The sequence below is a fragment of the Saimiri boliviensis genome, chromosome 8 (assembly GCF_048565385.1).
Source record: "Saimiri boliviensis isolate mSaiBol1 chromosome 8, mSaiBol1.pri, whole genome shotgun sequence".
Classification (NCBI taxonomy): Eukaryota; Metazoa; Chordata; class Mammalia; order Primates; family Cebidae; genus Saimiri; species Saimiri boliviensis.
This window is the reverse complement of record NC_133456.1, coordinates 42,678,925-42,702,226: the sequence shown is the minus strand read 5'-3', so window position 1 is coordinate 42,702,226 and position 23,302 is coordinate 42,678,925. Positions and strand designations below refer to the sequence as shown.

At 37.0% G+C, this 23,302-nt stretch overlaps 1 protein-coding gene across 2 annotated transcripts in view; it reads right to left on the bottom strand.

Annotated features, from left to right (window-relative positions):
* Nucleotides 1-23,302, bottom strand: part of CD47 (CD47 molecule) — a 44,013-nt gene that overhangs the window by 13,247 nt on the left and 7,464 nt on the right. For both annotated transcript variants that reach the window (XM_039477285.2, XM_074404415.1), the window contains exons 2-3: nt 19,283-19,636; nt 10,057-10,146 (exon numbers count right to left, since the gene is read on the bottom strand). In XM_039477285.2, the coding sequence (XP_039333219.1) occupies nt 10,057-10,146; nt 19,283-19,636 (444 nt within the window). The remainder of the gene's footprint in view (nt 1-10,056; nt 10,147-19,282; nt 19,637-23,302) is intronic.

Here is a 23,302-nt window from a genome sequence, read left to right as displayed (position 1 = left end):
CATCTCTCTCACAAGCAAATAGACAGTTTCATGGCAGTATAAATATGGATGGTAAATTTGTAGGTGACGTCTTATTTTCCTATGCTAACAAATGAGGTCCTATACATCAGTCTTTTTCATTGATGTATTACTAATATCTCAAATGAGATCAATCTTTTGGGGGAGGGGGACACTTTTCTGTGCAATATAGAATGTTCCTTGGCCTCTACGTACTACATGCTAGTAACTAGATGCCAGTTACGTCAAACAAACTGTCTTCGGATATTGCCAACACCCCCTGAGGAGTAAAATCACTCCAGACTGACAAGGCAACACTGATGTACACAATACTAATGGGAAATAATGGGTTAATTAACAGTATTGAGAATAAGAGAATTTTGTTCCACCTTATATAAAATAAGTAAACCATCTGGAAGTCTAGTTATTTTGTTTGGAAAAAAAAATGACAGAATAAACACTGAGCAAATTACACCCTTGTGAAATACTGACGAAGAAAAAAGCTTAAGTTGTTCAACTAAAACATTTTAACAAAAATAAACTGTAAAGACGCGACAGGATTCATCATGCATGTTATTGTTTCTGCTGCTAGCTCTACTGTCAAGTATCTCATACCACCTCTGAAAGAAGAATAGAATGGATCAAGCTGCAAATATTAGTTCTTTTATTATATATGGATCTTTTAAATTTTGGTTAATATCGAAATTGATTTTTTCACCAGGAAAGTTGTTTAAGGTAACCTAAAAGAAAACTGAGTAGCAGAAAGAAACAGCATGTGACTGAAAAGCTGCTGTGTGTCATCCACATAGAGATATTCTCCATGCCAGTAATCAATGGTGACTGTCATGAAAGGAAAAATACTTTAAATGTTATATTTAGCATTCAGTTTTTATCTTCTACAATGACAAACATTAAATAAAGTAAAAACAATAAATAAGCCCCTCAATGATCATGATTAAAAATCTTTGTTTAAGGTTTATGACAGGTACCTAAAGATTTTTGGAATTTCTACCTACCCATACTTTAGATTATAACCTCAATTTTAGTCTCTTTATGGGGAGATGAGACCTAAGCAACAAATAACCAACTTATTAATGTGGACTTCAGTTACTCAGTTGAAAAGAAGAGAAATCCACATTAATCAGAAAACATTCTATGGCAATTTCCCCAAGTTTTTATTTGATCTGTCACTTCCGCGCAGCCCTGGGACTTAGGTGTATAATACTCAGTCATATCCCTGCCTTCTTCTAAGGCACAGAGTTTTCATAGCTTCCCTATTTTCTAGGCTCAAATGCTGACTAGAAGGAAACTGAGTGTATAGGTCATGAAAGGCACATACACAGAAAAAGAAATTTTCTTTAGACATATGTCTTATTTTCCATTTTAATCCCATATGTAGTTATCTAAATAGAGCTTGAAAATTCTACAAAGGGTTATAAAATGGAAGCTGTTTCAAAAGCACCTCACAATCAATCAAACATTCATAAGAAATTCTTTCAGGTTTAATTCAATGCATAAAAGAGCTACTAAGGGCCAGGCATGGTGGCTCATGCCTGTAATCCCAGCACTTTGGCAGGTTGAGGTGGGCGGATCACCTTAGGTCAGGAGTTTGAGACCAGCCTGCCTAACATGGTGGAAACCTGTTTCTACTAAAAATACAATAAATTAGTCAGGCGTGGTGGCACACACCTATCATCCAAGCTACTCAGGAGGCTGAGGCAGAAGAATCACTTGAAGCTGGGAAATGGAGGTTGCAGTGAGCCAAGATTGTGCCATTGCACTCCAGCTTCGGCAACGAGAGTGAAATTCCATCTCAAAAAAAAAAAAAGGCTACTAAGAACAAACAAAAATTTGCCTTAGAGTACAGTATAATTTCATGCAAAAAGACTGACTTATGTGCTTCTTTTTTTTTTTTTTTTTTTTTTTTTCTTGAGACAGAGTCTTGCTCTGTCACCCAAGCCGGGGTGCAGTGGCACTATCTGGGCTCATTCACTGCCAGCTCCGCCTCCCAGGTCAGGTGATTCTCCTGCCTCAGCCCCCTGAGTAGCTGAGACTACAGGCAGGTGCCACCACGCCTGGGTAATTTTCGTATTTTTTTTTTTAGTGGAGCCAGTGTGTTTCACCATGTTAGCCAGGCTGATCTCAAACTCCTGACCTTGTGATCTGCCTGCCTTCGCCTACCAAAGTGCTAGGATTACAGGTGTGAGCCACTGCACCCAGCGACTTATATCCTTCTTAACAAAAACAAGAGTTTGAATATCACATAAAATTGTACCTCTTTAGGCTTAGAAGAGCTGTTATAGGAGAAAATATTGCAAATAATAGCAACAAAAAATAAAACATCACAAAATACTACCATAGACAGGGTTCCACCATAAAATGGTGTGTCTCCCCTTGAGTATAAGTACACTATATATTAGAATTAGCTTTAGTTCCTGTGGATGAGTTCAACTACTACTTATTTTCAAGGCCACTTTAAACTTTTCCTTAAATTAAGCAGCCATTTCCAACAAATATACATGTTGAAGATCCCAAGTCTGAAAAAAATCTGAAATCCAAACACTTATGGTCCCAGGCATTTTGGATAATGGACACTCTACCTGTCTCTGTGGGATCTACTTAAATAACCACAGGCAATGAAAGAGTTTCTCCAGGCTTTCTTCAGTGAATCTTCAGAAAGAGTTTCTTTTGGCTCATTTTCTTTGCTCACATAGCCACATTTCAGCAGATACCATGGCAAGTGTGGGGTAGGTATCTCGTTGCTAACCCAGTCATCAAATTTCTCAGTGTAGCGAAAGGGCAAGGAATTTGATATAGATGCCGTAAAACCCAATAACCTCAAGGACCTTTTATTGATCTCTTCTTGTCCTTCAATAAGTGAATTTATCCTTATATATTGAATTTATCAAAACATTAAATGCAACAAAGAAAATAAATTCAAGTAATTCTCCACTTAGCATTAAGATAAAAATAATAAAAATAACTTAATGTGTCCTTAATAGCAGGCTCTTATCAAATTTCCTAGTATGACTTTCAGACTGCTAGGCAAGGCAATCTATGTAATTTTAAAAATCTGCATGCTTTTAAGGATTCTCCTCAGCTACAACTACTGAAATCAATATGCAAGATAAAGTACATGAGAAATAATAATATTTACATGCTTAACAAAAACTTCTAACTTTAGTGCTCAGCCTGACACAGGAATACCAATTATCAGGGGAGACAATATAACATTTTTGTGAACAAATTAGATATTCCAAAATTTTCTTTTATATGTTCTATAAAACAATTAGTAACTAAAAGCAGGTTACTTCTCAGAAATTTGTTGGGTTGGTTCATTCATTTGTTCTACAAATATTTACTGTGTACCTATAATGTACCAGACTCTTTTGTTAGTCTAAATAAAGGAACAAGTAGAAGATTACTCAATTTGACAATAATTGATTGAGCACTATCCATCTATATGACAATCATGATTCTAAACGCTGACAGTGAACACTAAATGTTTTCTGATGTTGTGACCAATATACAGCATATATAAGATAAAATGCAGATTGTAACCGATGAAATCTAATGAAATTACCAAGTCAACTTGGAGATGAAATAAAATCTATCATGTAGAGTTTCCATGATACCCCAAAGACTGGATTTGACACACTCACATAGGCCCACAGAGACTGCAGTCCATCCAACAAAACCCAAAACCCAGGAATTTAACACCTGCCCAGACATGACATTGGAGGGATGGGTAAGTAAGCAGAGAGATAGAAAGGCTTACCAGGCTGATGCGTATCAGACTAAGAATAAATCATAAGGAAAGATGTGTTTGATTTCATTATTATACTGCTATTTTCTGATAACTCTAGGAAAGTAATTTTAGAATCTTTTTGGTATCTGTTGAGCTGTAAATGAGTATTGTTTTCAGTGCAGAATAAAGCACATTTGACACTTTTACACATAAAATTACAATTTCATTTTTTAAATTATTTAAATTTAAATTACTATTTTTCAAGTATTTAATACACTTATTTAACACACACATGCACACACAAATGAAAGCTTCTGAAACTGGTACTAGAAAGAATAAAAGAACATTAATACCAATTATAAACTGATTACTTGCCAGAAGGCAAGTTAAATAATTTTATAATAAACTCCACACATGATCCAATTTGCTCTGATGAAACAATTTTGTCACAATGGATACTGACTAGACATCAGTCTACAGGACAGAGATAAAAGAGCCTGGGCTTTGTGCATCAAGTACTTTGAACATAAAAGATTAAAGGAGAGGATGTCCAACAGCCCAAACTTCCTTTTTTTCATTATCAACTTTCCCTGGCTTGTGGATGGTTTTTCAGTTTTAGAGTATATGGAGAAAGTTGCGATATCTGGATTTGGAAAGGGTCAAGGGATTTCTACAAAAGAGGAAAATGCTGAGCTATAGATTTGCTCAATTCCTCCTACAATAAAATCAGCACATAGTCACATTATTTAATAACAGAATGTGATCATTATATGGACAGGACCAAGGGAAAGCACTGGGAGTTCAAGATCATTGAACAGAATTCACAGTAAACTTAATAACAAAGTTGTATTATTAGGGGCCATCAATTAGATCACAGAATGATTCTTTGTGGTAATACTTATTGTAGTGATATTTTACTTTCTTGGATAGAAATTTCCTAGTCCAAATTAGAATATGTCTTCACTTTTTCAGATAATTTTTCTAATATAGGAAGAAATTTCCTGTTCCATATATGATTTAAATATGATTCAATGGCCTAATTGCTTTCATTATTAAGCTATCCTCAAGTCTAAACTCAAGAACTTAGTAGGATCTCAAGGTAGTGTAATGAGAACTTTTTTCCTTGAATTTTCTAACAATGCTTTCTACAGGAACATCTACTCAAAGATGTCTGAGCCATAACCAAAGTCTCTGTGGAATAATCTTGAGCAGGGAGGAGAAAGTTGAAAAAAAATATATTAAAGATGCCTAGAATACAGTTTTAAATTTGAAACCAATTACAACAGTCCTTACTTTGCAGTGTTCTGATATGAATTCCAGTTACCTTGGTCTAATCAAATGAAGCCCCACAAACAGTCCAAATTTCAATTACCTCAACATATTAACTAACTGCATAAAGTACAACTTCACTGCTATTTCTTCAGTTCACAAACAACTATGTAAATAGCAGAGGCCTCATCATGATCAGAGATCAATCATGTCACTTCTTTTGAAGACTGCTAGTGACTAGTCACTGTACATCTGATATTTAGGTCATGCACAGACAGCAAAGTATGGATTGTTGTTACCTCCTTGTTTCCCAGCGATAAACCCAAGTGACAATGTATAATGGATAAATCAAAAGAGGAAACTAGGCAAGAAAGATGAAAGAGTAAAGAAATAAAAACTGACAAATGCTGGGTGTGAATCTGAATAGACCACACATGGAAGAGAAGAAATAGCTGATTATGGAAATGTTGACACCACGGCTATGCAAGAAACTCTAGAGACGAAGCTATAAGAACTCAGTGAAGTCGGACTTACTGACATAAATGAGGAAAGTGAGGAAGATGTAACAAAAAGAATAAAAATGTCCCAGAGGAGGTGACTGGCAATAAAATAAGCTTTAAACATTGAAAAACATTAAAGGAATTCTTTCATGACATTGAGAGTGCACAGGATAAAACGGTAGAAACTGGTCCAAACTTAGAAAGGGGTATGACAATTCACCAAGTCATAGAAGAGATGCTTGCGCTGTATCTAAAGCTATGCAAGAACACACAATGTTGTTCAGACTACTCTTGATAACACACTTTCATCCTCGATGTCTCTAATGATTTAATTCACCACATACTAAATACTAGCTTTGTTATTTTTAATTTCCCAATGCCATTATTATTGACAATAACAGAGTTGTTAAGGTTTTGACAAAAAAAATTAAAGGTGATGGAACAATACAATAATAGTTTTTCCCATGCATCATGAAGACTACTTTGTAGAGTTTCAGCTGACAGGGTCATATCTATCGTCTTGCAGTTTTGTGCCTGTATATGACAAAGTTACAAAGGCAAGGAAAGAACAGATAGGCCTATCTCAAAGACTTTCAAAATCTTAGCCAGTTCCAGTTCTTTACATACAGTTAGACCGTAATCCTGCAGGAACTAGAGGACTAGGTGGCCAGCACTTAAAATGTTATCAAAGAGTGAGAAAGTAGAATCCTGAAAATCAGCCAGGAACTTAATTGTCAGTAGAGTGGCTAACTGTGAGTTGATGTAGTTTTCAGAACACAAACAAAGTGTGTGACATGCAATACTATCAGTTAAGGCTTGGTGTTTCATTCTAGTCATCTCTGAGCTGTTTGCTAAGCATAGAGATTCTGCTTAAAAGTTCCTAAGTTAAAACTAAGCTAATGGTGAAGGTATTTAGGAATATTTTCCTGTAGGAGGCCTCTATCTTTGAAACATGGTCCAGGGCTCACCAAGTCCTGATTGGAGGACTTAAGAGTCTTTTTGGGCTACTTCCTCAGTAGGACCAATGGCATACTGAGATACCACTCAAGATACAGCTCTGGGGCCAGGCGCGGTGGCTCAAGCCTGTAATCCCAGCACTTTGGGAGGCCAAGGCGGGTGGATCACGAGGTCAAGAGATCGAGACCATCCTGGTCAACATGGTGAAACTCCGTCTCTACTAAAATACAAAAAATTAGCTGGGCATGGTGGCGCGTGCCTGTAATCCCAGCTACTCAGGAGTCTGAGGCAGGAGAATTGCCTGAACCCAGGAGGCGGAGGTTGCGGTGAGCCGAGATCGCGCCATTGCACTCCAGCCTGGGTAACAAGAGCGAAACTCCGTCTCAAAAAAAAAAAAAAAAAAAAAAAAAAAAAAAAAAAAAAAGATACAGCTCTGGTATAAAGAGACTCTTTCTCCTCAGACTGAGCAAGTGAGAGTATAACCTGCTGTCTTTACTGAAAGTAAAGGTCCAGGTTTTGTCTTGGACCACAAAGACTCACATGCAGAACTGGAAAAACCACTGAGAGAAAGCCCCTGTGGCCAAGTACAGACCATAAATGGTAACCAGGAAAAGTTAAGGTGAACTAGAACTCTATAAAATAAAAGCCATGGGTCTGAGTTATTACGAATACTTTAGGGGCTTTACCATGCTGGATCCTAAAAAAATGTACATTTAAGCAGGTGGAATATAGAGGTGCTATTTCTATTTGGTGGAATGCTCAGGCCGTCAGCAGGAGGCACTGACAGAAAAGTTAAGATTTGGATCCATGACTATCTCGAAGACGTGACGAGGCACAGGACGTGCATACATACATGTCTCCCTGGCTGCAATGACAAATGTGGGTGCTACAAAGCCAGGGCAATATGGGCATCACGCCCACATTTCAGGCAGGAAGTTTGGTGCCCAGCAATCTGTAGACACCCTGTCACTAGCTATTTGCCAAATTAATAAATAAATAAGGTCAACATTCTATTCTTTTAATAGGTTTTATCTTCTCAGTATTATGTGCTTAGATACAGGTTCACCCTTCATGGAAAGAAAATTCTTAAAACAAATTCAAAACAGGGAAGCAGTACAGTGCAGTGGTAAACAGTACTAGTTCAAATCCCAGTACTACCAGGAAATGGCTGGGTGATTGTGGGCAAATTGCCTTGTCTATCTGAGCCTGTTTCTTATCTACAAAATGGGAGAAATAAATGTCATTTCAGATACAGAGTACTTTGCACAGAACCTGTCATGCAGAGCAAGAGCTCCACAAGTGTTTGGCTACTACTATCAACAACACCTTTAAATATGAGTGCAGGCTGGGTGAATCAAGTACAGACATACCTCTCCCATGCACGCGAACACACATCCACCTGTTTCAAGATGAGCCAAAATAAAAAATTCCCACCAAAATATTTCTTTAGGTTTATAAGAACGTTCCTTAAAATACTACCAGAATAAAAAACATAAAAAAGAAATATTCCACCTTATTAACACAAAAGTTAAAATTAAAATAAGATGCTTTTCACCCATCAAATTAGCAGAAATTTCAGAGTCATAATATCAGAATTATAACTAGGTGAAATACAGGTATTCTCATCTGCAATAGTAGTTGATACAAATGTTTCAGGAAAACATTTTGGCAGTATGTATCTAGAGCCTTAAAATATCTCTGCCATTTCCAGGCTTCATATCTTTAGATGAGTTATTTTCATAGTATCAAAAAAAATTGGAAACATCCTTAAAATCCATCAGGATGAGAGTTAAGTAAATTATAGTGCATCCACAAAAGTAGAACACAGGCAGCTATAACAAGATTTCTGAAGACATGGGGGAAAATCAGAATGTACAAGTATATAAGCTGTATGAGTCCATTTACGGTTATCTTTTTTTAAAAAAGATAACAAAAATGAATAGAAAACGACAGAAAGGGAAACAGGAAATTCACCAGAATACACCCATAGTTTATTTCTAGGTTTGCGGACTACAGATAAGTTTTTTCCTCAATAACTTCCTACTTTGTATGAAGTGTTCTAAAGTGATATATATTACTTTTTTAAGTCAGAAAAAAATACTGTAAAGCTCATTTTGTAAAAATAAAGCCAATAATAGATCTGCTTCTGGTTCATTTCACTAAAAATAATGTCACCAATGATAATGTCTGGAACAGAAAATACTCATCAAGCCAAACTAAAAAAAAATTGCACTATATGAAATAATTTCATGATCTTTAAAAACAGCTGTTCCCTGCCCAAGTCATATGACTTAACCTTCCAAGCCTGGCTCTGTCAACAGGGTTAAAAGCTTTCCCTAATATCATTGATGTCAGACCAGGTCTCAATGCTGTATCAGTCCTTTTCTTGATAGAAAAGACTAAGAAATTATAATAATATTTCCAAAAGAAGTCTAGACCCTATCTTGAAAGTAAAAGTTGTAAAATGTCTTGACAGCTGCCACTGCCACGCCTTTCCTCCCCCCTTTTTCCTTTCAGACAAAAGTGAAGAACACTTCTGAAATCACTAAGCATCTCCAGAATGCCATACATGAGAAAAGCGCTTAAAACATATAATCAAGCAGTCATCTTCCTTCCATGTTTACACATCACCATAGATATACACAGCTTAAACTGCTGAGCAAAAGTAAAATTTATAAAATATACAATAGGCCAATCCTCTGCAATATTTTACTAGCTTTTGTGTGTTTAAAGGTTGCAGAATAAATAAGCATTATTTATTCTTTGCCTATATAAATATTTACAGGTCTTTAGGGTGCTACAAGGAAAGAAGGAGTAAGTCTTACATTTAAAAAGCTTAAAAGTTTAGACTGCTACCTCAGAACTGCATTAACTTTATAAATTTTCTTTACCAAAATATGAAAATATGGTCGACTATATATAAACATTCATCATAATGCATATTACCTATTTGCCTACCAATGACAATTATATTTTGTTGATGTTAAATCTAGTGCAGCGTCAAGATCTGCCCTCAGAAGTCTGGTTATGTTACTATTATAGGAAAGGAAGATCAAAGAACACAAGTCTCTGGTGGCTGCTTCTGTAGAGGCTGCAGAACTGCACAGAGAGGAGGATAAAACATGGTTCCAACTGGACTTTTCCAAGGGAGAACACGTGCACACAGAGAAATTCAAACTGGGAAAATAAAAAGAGGGGAGTCTAAATGCTCCAAAGTATAATATCCTATCTTAAAACGAATGCAGGCTGTCACCATCTGTTTACCAAGTAACATGTGTGTGTGGACGTTCCATGAATAATAAACTGTGACATGAGTTTAAGGTGTTGGTACTAATATTCCCACCATTCATTCTTAAGAGATTTTTTAAAAACACCAAATGAAACCCACCTTCTTAGGAATTAAAAGTGAACTGCAGCAAAATGTGGGTGACAACATATACTTGAAGTAGACTACTAGCATTCAAATGACATACTCCTATTTATCATACCAGCACTTTTCCTAGTACAACTTTAAATATTTCATTGATAATGCCTGCAAGAAATAACGCTATCATCACTGAAGCAAAAAGTAGAAATAATACTTACTTTTAATACCAAACTGTCCCCAAAACAGGAGGATAGCAAAAATTGGGAAAATAACAATGAGAATATTTTCATTTGGAGAAAACCATGAAACTGGGGAGGAAAAAAAACAAAAGTCACAATTAATATGTACTATAACACTTTAAATCCTGCTAATGGACTATAATATATCATGGAGATGGAAAATAAAAACAATGAAAACTATGGCCTTATTTTTATATATATTTATATATACACACATATATATAAAACAAATTACACATAGAATGTACTTATATACATTTTATTTATGAATGAAAACTATAGTTACTTACGCATTTCCCACATTTTTCCTAACCCATGTTTCACGGGAGAAGGTAATGCAACACAGTAGCTGAGAACAAGGCTCTGTGGCCACACTGTCAGGGTCTGAACTCAACTCTAACTTAACACTCTGTGGAACCGTGATCACGTCCTCACACCTCTCAGTTCTTAGTGTCCTCAACTGTTACACTGGTATAAAACAGTACCTGTATCTTGAAGAACGGTTCTAACTATTAACAGAGTTAATAAAGCATATGCAAAGGGCTTAAAACAAAGCTTAGCAGTTACCAAGCACTCAGTCAACTAAAATTATTACGTGTTCATGTGTTGAGTAGCTGTGTGCGTAAAGTGCTAAGAATGTACCTTCAAGTAACAATGAAGTAGTCCTGTAAAGACAGACTCAGGAAACCTAAGTGAGGCAGATGCACCACTAGGTAAGGATAAGATGGAGAGAGATGCGCCTGGTCTGTCCTTTCTCAAACTCACTCTGCAATTATCCATGTGTAATTAAGCTTCAAAGGACTGTTTATATGTAAAGTAACATGAGTGGCTTTAGGATATGAACGAAGCTGTTATTAAATGGGTCACATGTTACCTTCACCATAAAAATATATCCACACATCCCATATAAAGGAAATGAAGATATTACGACTTCAAATAAGATTTGCGAGGATTTTTAAAAATTAAGTTTAATTGCATCTTATAAACCCCTAAGACAATAATTTTAGCTGTGAAATTTCTGCTCTAACAATAAAGCCAAGTAAAGGAACTGAAAGTATTTCAGAGTTTGCCTGTACAAGGGGCTGTGCTGTTGGAAGAGCATTTCTGAATATGGCACTAAGCAAGCGCGGGCATTTCTCTGACATCAACACTTCTTTCGAATTCTACCACGTGCTGCCCCTCAGGTGAGCAGGAGGAGCTTTGCAGCCTTTCATGCCATAACGATAGCCACATTTCTTGTGTTAAGCTTACAATACTTACATCAATCCCCAGAATTTAACATTGTAAACTCTATAGATATTAGCTTTTCAGAATCTAGTGTTTTGTTCTATATGTAGCAGGGACTCAATACAATTGTAAGACAGTTTCGCCAGTGAATGGAAGACAATTTTTTAATGCTTCTTTGGTTGTAGATCTCTACTGAGAGATGTTTCTAGACACTGAATTAATACCTTAATTTCCAACTGTATAACTGAGTATCTTCTTATACGAAAGAAAAGTTACTTTAATACAGCCTTAAACCCTACCAGGAAAAAAATTTTGAAGGTCACGCTTAGATTTTTGTATCTAATCCCCAATGGATTTGGTAAAACCTGTATGGTCTAATAGCCATGCTTACCCAGTGAATTTTTCCTTACTTCCTCTGTGGTTTTGTTTTTAATTGTGTACCTCAACTCCTCAAATCATCACAATTATCATGTGAGAAATTCTTAAACCCTCCTTATAGTTGCAAAAACTGAGGAACAGTGAATTCAAGCTCTTCAGTTATCTTAACTGTACATGTTCCACACTGAATCCCAGTATTTCCCTCGCTCCCAACCCCCCACTAAACCTCCCCTCTACGTTTTCCTCCTTCCAGTAGTGGTGACCCCATTTCTCCAGTTGCTTGAGACTGAAAACTTTGGAGTTACACCCGACTCCTTGATTTCTCCCACATCTCACTCTAGTTGGACAGCAAATCCTGCTGGCTGTACCTTCAAAATACAGCCAATATCTGATCTCATATTCAAGATGAACTGACAATGAAATGTTCTTTCATTGTTCTCTGCCCCTACACGCAAAAAATTTTTAGGACACATTAATAGAATATTAATATATTGATATTAACTAGAATATATCAACAATAGTAAGGGATACATTCGCCCCTGGTGTGACCATACCTTTTTCACTTGTTCCAGAAACACTTACTGAAAGCCCACCACGGGGAGGAACTCCTGTAGGCTCTTGAGGGCCAGCAGTGAACAACGCAGGGGACCCTGAGTGTGCAGAGTGGGAGAGGCTGATGAACAAATGCCCTGGGGCAGTAAGGGAAGGCTGGCAGAGAGAGGAACAAAAGGAAGGCCCGGATGAGGAGTCTAGGCTGTGAAGGCGGGGAGGAAGAGATGACAAAGGAATGGGAAGTCTGAGAAACCAAACGATGGCCACTGTGACTGACCTGGAATTCAGCGACGAGATCAGAGGGGAAGCTCTGCTGCGGCAAGACCACGCAGAGTCTTCACAGTTTGTTGGGAGAGTTTGGACTTTATTCTAATTTTATTCTAAGCGCAATGACAAGTCGTTAGAAAGCTTTCAATAGAGAAGAAAAAGAATCTGACTTATTTCAGATCTCCTTTGGCAGCCACACGGAGAATGGATTACAGGGAAGCAGGACCTGTCAGAAAGTTACAGCAACAGCAATTCGGAAGGGAGAAGCGTGTGACCAACGAACGCAGTCCTGAGCTCAGTTTCGCTCGTCACATTTAAAGATCTAACAGGGAATTGCTCCAAAGGAAGATGACTAGAATGGGGATCCTGAAACCATGAGCAATGGCTAAAAGAATAGAGATTTTTATCACAGAGAAAATAAACTTGAGAGAAATACTACAGCCCCCCTCCCAGTGAGTGAGAATAGTAGTAAGTTTTAGTTTGACTTTAGGAAGAACTGAAACTGCCTGACAACAGACCAAGGTCCTCTGGCAAGTAATAATGTCCATCATGTCAAGATTTAGGTAAAAAAAAATCTGAATGGCCAGCTATTTGGGGTATGATAGAAATAATCTGTAAATTAGATGATGAGACCGAATAGAAGACTACTTGATGACTCCCAGATTCTATGTGAAAATAGGAAATATGAGACATTTCAATGACAGAAAGAGAGTAAGATTATAGAACAAAAAAGAAAACTGTCTAAGTGATTCTTTTCTTTCTTTCCTTTTTTTTTTTTTTGAGATGGAGTCTTGCTCTGTTGCCCAGGTTTGAGTGCAGTGGCAAAGTCTCAGCTCACTGCAACCTTTGCCTTCTAGATTGAAGCAATTCTCTTGCCTCAGCCTCCTGAATAGCTGGGATTATAGGCATGCCCAGCTAATTTTTGTATTTTTGGTAGAGACAGGGTTTTACCATGTTGGCCAGGCTGGTCTCAAACTCCTGATCTCAGATGATCTGCCCACCTTGGCCTCCCAAATTGCTGGGATTATAGGCGTGGGCTGCCATGCCCGACCTAAGTGATTCTTAACTGGAGTTTATCAGTTTATCACCTTCCCTTCTCACTACCATGCCAGGATTTTAAATTGCTCCCTGGTGTGTGTGATGTGGGTGGGCAGCACACAATGGAGAGGGGCATCCATGAGTCTCTCAGTTTGAAAACACTGCTGTACATTTCCGCTGGAGTTTAGCTACAGTCACTGATGAATGTGTTCCCTCTCTCTCTAATTTGTTACAGTGGGAGAAGTTTGAGGATCACTGCATTACATATTTAAGAACCAAATGAGGCATGGTGCGATGGCTTACACGTTTAATCCCAGCACTTTGGGAGGCCAAGGCGGGTGGATCACGAGGTCAGGAGTTTCAGACCAGCCTGGCCAACATGGCGAAACCCCATCTCTACTGAAAATACAAAAATTAGCTGGGCGTGGTGGCATGCGCCTGTAATGCCAGCTACTTGGGAGGCTGAGGCAGGAGAATCACTTGAACCCAGGACGTGGAGGTTGCAGTGAGCTGCGTCATTGCACTCCAACCTGGGCAATAAGAATGAAACTCCATCTCAGGAGAAAAAAAAAAAAACCAATTGAGATGCTGGGAGAAAAAAACAACAACGTTTTATATAAAGCCACTTATATGCCTATGAAGCTATTGATTTGTTATGGTAGTATTGTCAGATGACGTTAACTCTTGCTCCTCAAGGGGAGAGTAAGACATGATACTTTTTTAAGATCCCTTTCAGCTCTAAATTTCTAAGAACATAAATTAAGCTTTAAATGGACTAAGCCACTAAGAACATAAATGAAGCTTTAAATGGACTAAGAGTAATGTCAGATATTTTTCCATCTCGGGCTTAATAAAGATAAGCCAACAACATTCACATCCTTATTCTACCCAAGCTGTGGCTGGCAACTATGTCTATCATGCTCCTCTGAGTCCTGGACAGGCAGAGTGGCTTCCATGAAAATGAACTTCTTGCTAGTGGAAAGGCAAAGAAGTGATATCACCAGGGTGTAGGCTAAGAACGAGTGTTTAATTTTTGCTTCCAAGCTTAAGTGTTATTAAAACCCAGGACCTCATTTGTCTTACCACTTTACAAAAATGAGACAACCTAACAAAGTGAAGACACCATTCCAAAACAAAGTGTCTCCTTCACACCTCCACAGACAGAGGGAATACCAGGTTACACACACACACACACACCCCACACATCCCAGTAACATTTACAATACTAAAATGCGAACCAAACTTTTACTTGATGTTTCAGGATTGTGATGGCTGTTTGGGTATGTCAGCTCGCTAGGCTACAGTCCCATTATTTATTTAATCAAACCCAGAATTCTAAGGTGGTCCCCAAACCTCTGCCCTGGCCATGCACCTTTCATAATTCCCTTTCCTTTTGTGTAGAAAACTGAGACTGTGAATGCCTTGGATTTCATTTCCATCATTATGTCACCCAGTGAAGGGAGTTTGCTGATGTAATTAAGATCCCCAATCAGCTGACTTTAAGAAAGAGAAATTATTTTTGAGGGAGAGATGGCTGACCTAATCAATGATCTCTTAAAAGGGTCTGGGCTCTTCCTGGCAAATAAACTCAACATGTGAAAGGGATTTAACAAAAGGAAGATTCTCCTTTACTGGCTTTAAATAGGCGAGGGGCCACGGAGTAAGAAATGAAGGCAATCTCTAGGAACTACTAGAGTTCCCTGGCAGATATTTAACAAAGAAACAGGGACCTCCGTCTCATCGTCATCAGGAATTGAATTCTGCCGTAATTATGTGAACATGGAATAAGACCTCAAGCTCCAAATGAGAGTATGACCTGGGCAATACCTTGATTTTAGTCTTTTAAAACCTTGATCAGAGAACCCAGTCATGCCATGCCCAGGCTTGCCACCTACAAAACTGTGAGCTAAAAAATGGGTATTGTTTTACGCTGCTATATTTGTAGTAGTTACACAGCACTAGAAAACGAATTCAAAGATCATGCAATGCCTTTATGTCCTCATTATGAACAGACTGTATGTGCTGTTGATAATAGTGGAATTGGCAACTCTGTGGAACTGGAACTGACCTTTCTAAACAAAACTCTAATAGTTTACTTAGAGAAAAATAAACTTTAAGCTTAGAAGTTTTTGCACTGCTAACAGAATAGAAATATTAATAACAAATTTTATGATTACTATTATTTGCATTTAGTAGTTAGTTATTTACAAGGTGTTTTCACATGAACCACATACTATGATGGTAAAAATACTGGGTTTTGGTGCCAAAGAGATCTAGGCTAAATTCCTGGCTCTCCCTCTGACCTTGAACGATACCTTCAATCTCTTTTGGTTCTTTATTTGTTAAACGGTAAGACTTCCATTTATCTCCTAGAGTTCCTGAGAGGATAACAGGATACAACTTACATGAAGTACGTAGCACACGTGCAAATAAATGTTAGGTCACTTTACTCTTCTTATTTGTACTGCAACCACTTCCTTGAAATCAGTGATAACGTCTTATTCTTCACAGAGCCTGTGATGCCTAGCACAGTGCCTGACACATGGTAGGCATTTCGTAAAATTTTGTGAAGTGAGAGAGAGATTATTAGCTCAAACACTTCCATGATAGTGATGGCATCCCCATTGTACTAAGAAAAATCCGAGGGCCAGACAGTTTGAGTTTCTTATCCAAGTTTTCTTAAGCTATTATTAAACAGTGAAGTCTAGAAAACAGCTTTCTAAATTCAAGTCCAATGCTCCTTACATTGGACTATATTATACATAGGCACAGAGGTACATAAAACTACATCTTACAGCATTTCCATGGATTCAAACCTAGTCCTCCAAAAAAAAAAAAAAAAAAAAAAAAAAAAAGGCACAAAGAATGGTCACCATTATCTGCATTCCATTAAGTAGAATTCAATTTTCTATTGAGAAAATTCTTTTTCTCATTTATGCCTGTATTTGAAAAAATTACCACATGGCAAAAATGGTTTCTAACGCCTAAATCTTAAAAATCCATGACAGGTAAGTATTCTTACTAGAAAAAACTTATATTCCATAGTAAGAGTCCTGCCCCATTTAACCTTTTTGTGCAGGTAAGTTTTTGTTTTTTTTCAGTTAAAAATGGGTACAACATATCGGCACCAGATACTGGTGTGGGTGTGGAGAAACTAGATCACTCTTACACTGTTGATGGAAATGTAAAACGAAATAGCCACTCTGGAAAAGTCTGGCAGTTTCTTTAAAAACTAAGCTTATACTTACCATACAGCCCAGTAACCATATTTCTAAGCATTTATCCCAGAGAAATGAAAACTGTGTCTACACAAGAACCTGTGCACAACTGTTCACAGCAGCTTCATTTGTAACAGCCCAAACTTGGAAACAACCATAATGTCCTCCAATAGGGAAATGGTTGAACAAACTGTGATATACTCATACTGTGAACTATTACTCAGAAAAAAAAAAGAAAGAAAAAAAGGAACTATTGATACATGCAACAACTTGGATATATCTCAAGGGCATTGTGCTGAGTGAAAAAGCCATTCTCAAAACGTCACATCCAGTATGATTCCATTTATTTAACACTGTTGAAATGACAAAACTATAGATATGGAGGACCAATTGGTGCTTGCCAGGTCAGGGACAGTGGGAAGTGGCAATATGACTAGTAAGAATGAGCACGAGGGAGATGTCTGTGATGGTGGATAGGTTTATGTTCTGATTGTGGTGGTAGTTACACAAATATACACGTGATAAAATGAGAGAACCATTCACACACACCACACCATTGTGAACTTCCTGATTTTCACACTATGTTATAGTTACAAAAGAGGAACCATATGGGGACTGGGTGAAGGGCACACGGTACCTCTCCATCTTTATATCTTCCTATGAATCAATGATTATTTCAAAAAATTAAAATGGATGCAAAGCCAAATGTCTCAAACCTCTGGTAGAATTTTCTACATTCTCCATGATAAAACACTTTCTCCTTTTAATGGCCTCCAAAATAAGTCTAGTTCTTATTTTTATATGGTATTTGGAAAACAAAGAAAGATAAAACAATATTTCAATCACATGCAAAATTATAAACTATTTTTATCTCAGATCCTGGCATTCCTTTCCCTTCCACCTTCAGCTCATCTTCTGGCCTTTCAAATCTCGTATCTTGAGTTTTCCAGTTTACCTCTCAGTGACCTACATTACCCCGCAACGTTCCTGTTCCCTCACGTCGTATTCTTTCAATTTCCACGAAACTGCACATTCCCTCAGAAAAATTTCAATGAGGTATTAGATGATCTAACTCTGGTTATTTGCAGTGTATATGACTCATTGATTACACCCTTCCTGAAAAGTATACTTAACAAAAAAAAAAAAAAAGAAAAAAGAAAAAGCTCCTTTGCCCAAATTAACAGCAATAGTAAAAGCTACAATGTAAGAGAAATCTCTGAGCTGAAAAACCTTCCAAATTCTCCTTGCCTTATCAGAACCATCCCCTGCCCATTCCTCACCGCACACAAATCCTTCTCACAGTTCTTCAGGCTAGCTTCAACAACTTGATACCTTACTTCATAAAATAAACATCCCAGGAAAACAACTAACATTTACAACACACTTTGGTTTACAAAAAAAACATGTCCACGTGGGATCTCATTTGATGCTCATTAGACTGTAGAATACATAAAAGCAAGTATCCATTGTCATCTCCATTCCAGACATGAGGTAACTTGGACTCAATTAAGTACCTTCTCAAGATCACACTAGTGAATAGTAAGTTGCTGAACAGGGGCTATAACTCAAACCTCCTGATTCTCAATCCCAAGTGATGTCCAAACATTTCATCAAACCCAACACCCCATTCCTAATCTGGTAGCAGATATCTCATAAAAGCTAGGCAAAGAGTTGATCCAACTGAACAGTTCTGAACCTATCTAGAGTTAACATTCTCAAAATGTGGTTAACCCATGATCGGTAATATGACAGGTAATTCTAAACAGAGATTTCAAAACAGCAAGTCAGAACATACTCATATGGGGTTGAAGAACTCAGCTAGCACATCAGGAAATAGCAAAGAGAGGAGATTGTTTACTTCAGCTAATTTTACTACCTTGTACACCTCGCCAACCCAAGTTTGTGACAAAAAGGGCAGAATAATGGTGCTATAATCAAGCCTGAACTTGAATAAATTAATTTGAATCCCTAGCTCTCCCACATCTTGGCCAAGGAAAAGAACAACAAAGTAACGCTAAGCACAGAAAACCTCAAGAAATCATCCAGGATAATGTGATTTAATCTCCTGATTCGCCTCTATTCTCTCCAAAGGGAGCATGGCTGGGACTTGCCAACCCCTGGTCAAAGTGTAAGGTTAAAAAAAGAAGGCTAAATAATTGGAAAGAGACTTGAAAATTAGTCATAGGAAAAAAAGTACTTGGATGGCAGCTAACAGAAATGAACAGTACATTACCTCAGGACCAATCACCCAAATAGGATGGTCCTCAGCCGAAAGTTTGAGAACCCTACAATATACAAATTAACAAGTAATACAAATTAAATAGCAAATGTGCTTTACTGAGAAGAGTAGACTAACAAACAGGATAGAAATCACAATCTTAAACCTGCTAAACATTATACCAACATTCATTATTAATAGCCTGCTTTTTGATTCAAAGGTGTACCTAATCCCATTTGGCCTACTCTCGAAAGAAGATCAAGTTGTAGCAGGACAAACGAAAGAGGAGCTTTTATAGAAGTCTTACCAACACGATATTTTAGCTCGATGATTGTTTCACCTTCTCTGGTTAATTCTGTTACTTCGCAAGTGTAGTTTCCCGTATGTGAGAGAGCATCACTCTTTTCCAGCTTCAAAGAGGCATCTCCTTTTAGTAATTGCGAGACTTCAATTTTTGCAGTTTTAATGTCAGAGGGGAGAGTGAACCTGTTTAGAGCTCCATCAAAGGTGTAAATATCTTTTCCTTTAAATTTCCACTTCACGTATATTTCAGTAGTGTTTTGCGCCTCCATATTAGTAACAAAGCAAGGAATGACGACAGTATCATTGCAAAACGTGAATTCTACAGATTTTGTTTTATTAAATAGTAGCTGAGCTGAACCTGGAAAGGAAAAAGAAAAACATTTCATTAATTATAGAAGTCTGTACTGAAAGATCTTAGGTATGTTAGAAATCCTTAAGATAAAAAGCAACATTTCCACTGTTCACTTAAGTAAACAGGGTAGCAATGAAAAAGACCTATTAGGTGAAAAATGGAAACAAATTATATTTTAATATTAACTTGCACAGCTGGAAGGCATCATTATGACTTTTCTCTATTCATTCTCAATAATACAAAGTATATATGACCATGCATCTTGGGAATAAATTCAGCAACTGTGTTGGAACGTGCAGCTGTAGTATCTGGCTTTGGAACCTCTGAAGTAATCATTACTGCCTACTGATATGTGTAGAAAAATATTGTCCTTATCAGGGTAAAATTTTGAACAGAAAATCAAGCCAAATATTATATTCAGTCTCAACTTCAATATATTGCTAAACAGAACTTGCTGAACTGATATGAAATTTATCTTTATCCTTATACTGCATTTCCAAAAAAAGTGGCAGGTTCTTCTGTACTTTAATACACAAAGTAAATCGGATGAATCAAATCACATCTTTCCACTAGGATGGAAAATCTTAGAATACTAACGAGAAAAAAAAAAAAAACAAAACAAAAAACATTATCTGTGGCTACTTTTCGATTGCAAAATATAGGCAGCAATAGACATTACATATGGGAGAGTTGAATGACATTTTTGCACCACCACATTTCATTGACACTACAGAGCAATCTCCAAATGTATATATAGTACAGGTATTCTTCCTCCAAGAAACCACAAAACTGAAAAAGCTAAGTAAGATACAAGTTGAAACCAAGAGAAGTTACTGCTAATAAGTATCCTATCAACACTTCTCAATAGGATAAACTACCAGTCGCTTGCCTTACAGAAGAGGGTAAAAATGTAATCACTCATTGTTTAAATAGAATGTACAAGAATGTATAGGAACTGTAGTTGTCTTCCATATTCTTCAGCCACTTAGCAACTCTTCTATCTAAGTAGCTGCTTGGCCTTCCCCTCAAAACATAAACAAAAACAAAAAGCGAATTACTAACAAATATAAAATACCAACTTTGTTAATAGTTCAGGCTTAAAATTTCCTTCTACATAAACCGGAATAAAAATCAGAGGCACAGAATGTTTCTATTGTTAAGAACACTGTTTATTCAATAAATACCCCATGAATTGAATGCAACGATGCATAGTGGAATGCGTACTGGACAATGTTCAGATCGCCTGAGTAAACGTTCTATTTCTGCTCCTTTTAAATATGTGGCCTTAAGCAACTCAGTTTTCTATGCCTTGGTTTACTCTCTGCAAATAGGAGGATCAAAAACAAACACCGGGTTACTTCACAGAACTGTGGTGAGCATCAACGCGTAGAATACAGTGGCAAGTGCTGTCTAAACAATGTTGTGCTGGAAAAATGTAGGGTGATGCTATAAAAACTAGACACTCTGGCATTTAAATGTAATGATATGGACCGTCCTTGACTAGTCCAAATTGTTGTATTTCTGGGAATCTGCAGTTTGAACCTACAATGCAGGCACCCACATCTCACCTCTTCCCAGTTGTCTACATTTGTAGCCACCTAAATATTAGGAAGCCCAAGGCAAAACCTGGAGTTCTACAGCATTCTTTAAAACTTTGGAATTGTGAATTATTTCCCCTGATGGAGAAACACTGAGGGAGAGAACACATAGTATACAAGAGAAGAATAAAGGGGTGAAGATGTTCAAATTATAAGGAAAGGAAAGTATCAGAAAATATGGTGAAATATTCTGAAAGGGATACAAAGATTACTGGGTATCCTTTTAATGGAGTGCTGGGTAATGTCTAACAAACCTTTTGGAATTATCTGACTCTATAGAAGTCTGTGCCTTTCACCGACTTTGACAGGGCTATCTTAGAGTTTCATAAGTTGTAGAAAACTGATGGTAATTCAAGTGGATTGGTGTCCATAGAGATAAAAATAAATCTTGTTTCTGCAATTGATTTCTACCTGGTGGAAGAGAAGATTCCAAAAGACTACATTTTACTGCCCTGAGGACACTGACCAATTCTGCATTTATTAGCAAATTCATTTAGGCATTCTTGATTGCCTATAAATGTGTCTGTTTTTCCAATTTTCTTTTAAAAGGGTTTTGCCTTCTTGATGGTTTGCTTGTTAATTAATGAGTGAAATAAAATCTTTGACGCATGTTCATTTTATACTTGTATGAATCATGGTTTGACTTTTAAAAATAATTCTTAAAAAAAAAAAAAGAGGTACGAATGAAGAACTCAGTCATCCCATGAAACTCTTAAAGAAGGCTTTAATTAAGTAAGAAGTAGCTGGTAAACACTCCACAATTTCATAATGTATGTTTAGATAATAAATTTTCAAAGACATACAGAAAGCAATGATTGTACTGTATTATGTGTTATAATAAAAACATTTTATAGCTGAAGCAATTTAAGTAGAATAAATGCCATTAGTAAAAATAAAAGTAAAATTGACCTGGATAAACCACAATTTGAATAACTTTTGCACTAGTAATTAATAAATAAGGGCAGGACAAAAATATCACTCCAGCTATTAACTATAACTTCAATCTCTATAAAGATGCATTAAAAAACTATTAAGTAGTAAAATGGTCTGATTTGGGTTTTTTTTTTCTTTTGCCTACTGCCTTCTCATAAAACAGCAAAGTGAAGAAACGCTTTAAAATGTAGAGAGCAAATAAAGAAACATAGATAATTAACATAAATAAGAAAACTCTGAATAAACAAGATATGCTTATAGCAGTCTAAATCAGACAGCAGTAGATAAATGCAACCCAGAGTAACGCCAGAGTTACAGATAAATTAGCAAATAAAATGAGAAAGTGATTTTATACCAAATGCCAAAAGTAATGGACTTGAAACCTTCATTGGAACTGTGCAAGTATTGGTGAATATAGACCATCAGCCCACACCATCTCAGATCACAATCTAGAAAACAGCTATGTCATGGCAGAGAAGACTCAATCCATAGTGCTCACATCACACAAGTTCAGGTTAGAAATTTTAAAAATGCAACAAACATTTGTTGAGAATTACTTGATATGAAATATTACGATAGGATGTGGGGATATAGCAATGAAAAAATATAGGAATTATCTTCTATGAGCTTAAAATTCTCATGTAGGTGATGATTAAGTACTGTATATAATACAAAGTTACCAGCGTTATCTTTTCTGTATGGATAACGTCCTTATGGATGGGCAGAAGAGTAATCAGTCTTACAGATTTCCAACAAAATTTGTGTTGCGACTAGGGAAAAACAGAAGAATGCCATAGTCCCTGCTTCTCCGGGCCTTCAATCTTTATCAGGTTTCTTATAAATGTTCTCTCCTTTATAACAACTCTCATATCATTCCCTTTTGCCCTTTATCCCACGCTCTCCAACAGACCTCTCTCCCTATTTCTTAATAACAAACCGAATTCTTCAGAGGAGGATCCTGAAGCTTCCCATACTCCTTCCCTACAACTTACCTGCAACCCCAACTATCCACACCTTTTTTTTTTTTTTTTTGCCTCCTTTTCAGAATCTCACCACTTAAAAGCTAGCTTCAATTTCTGCCTCCATACCCATCAATCTCCTCAAGGACTTTCTCTAGTTGATTATCAGCTTCCCACATGCC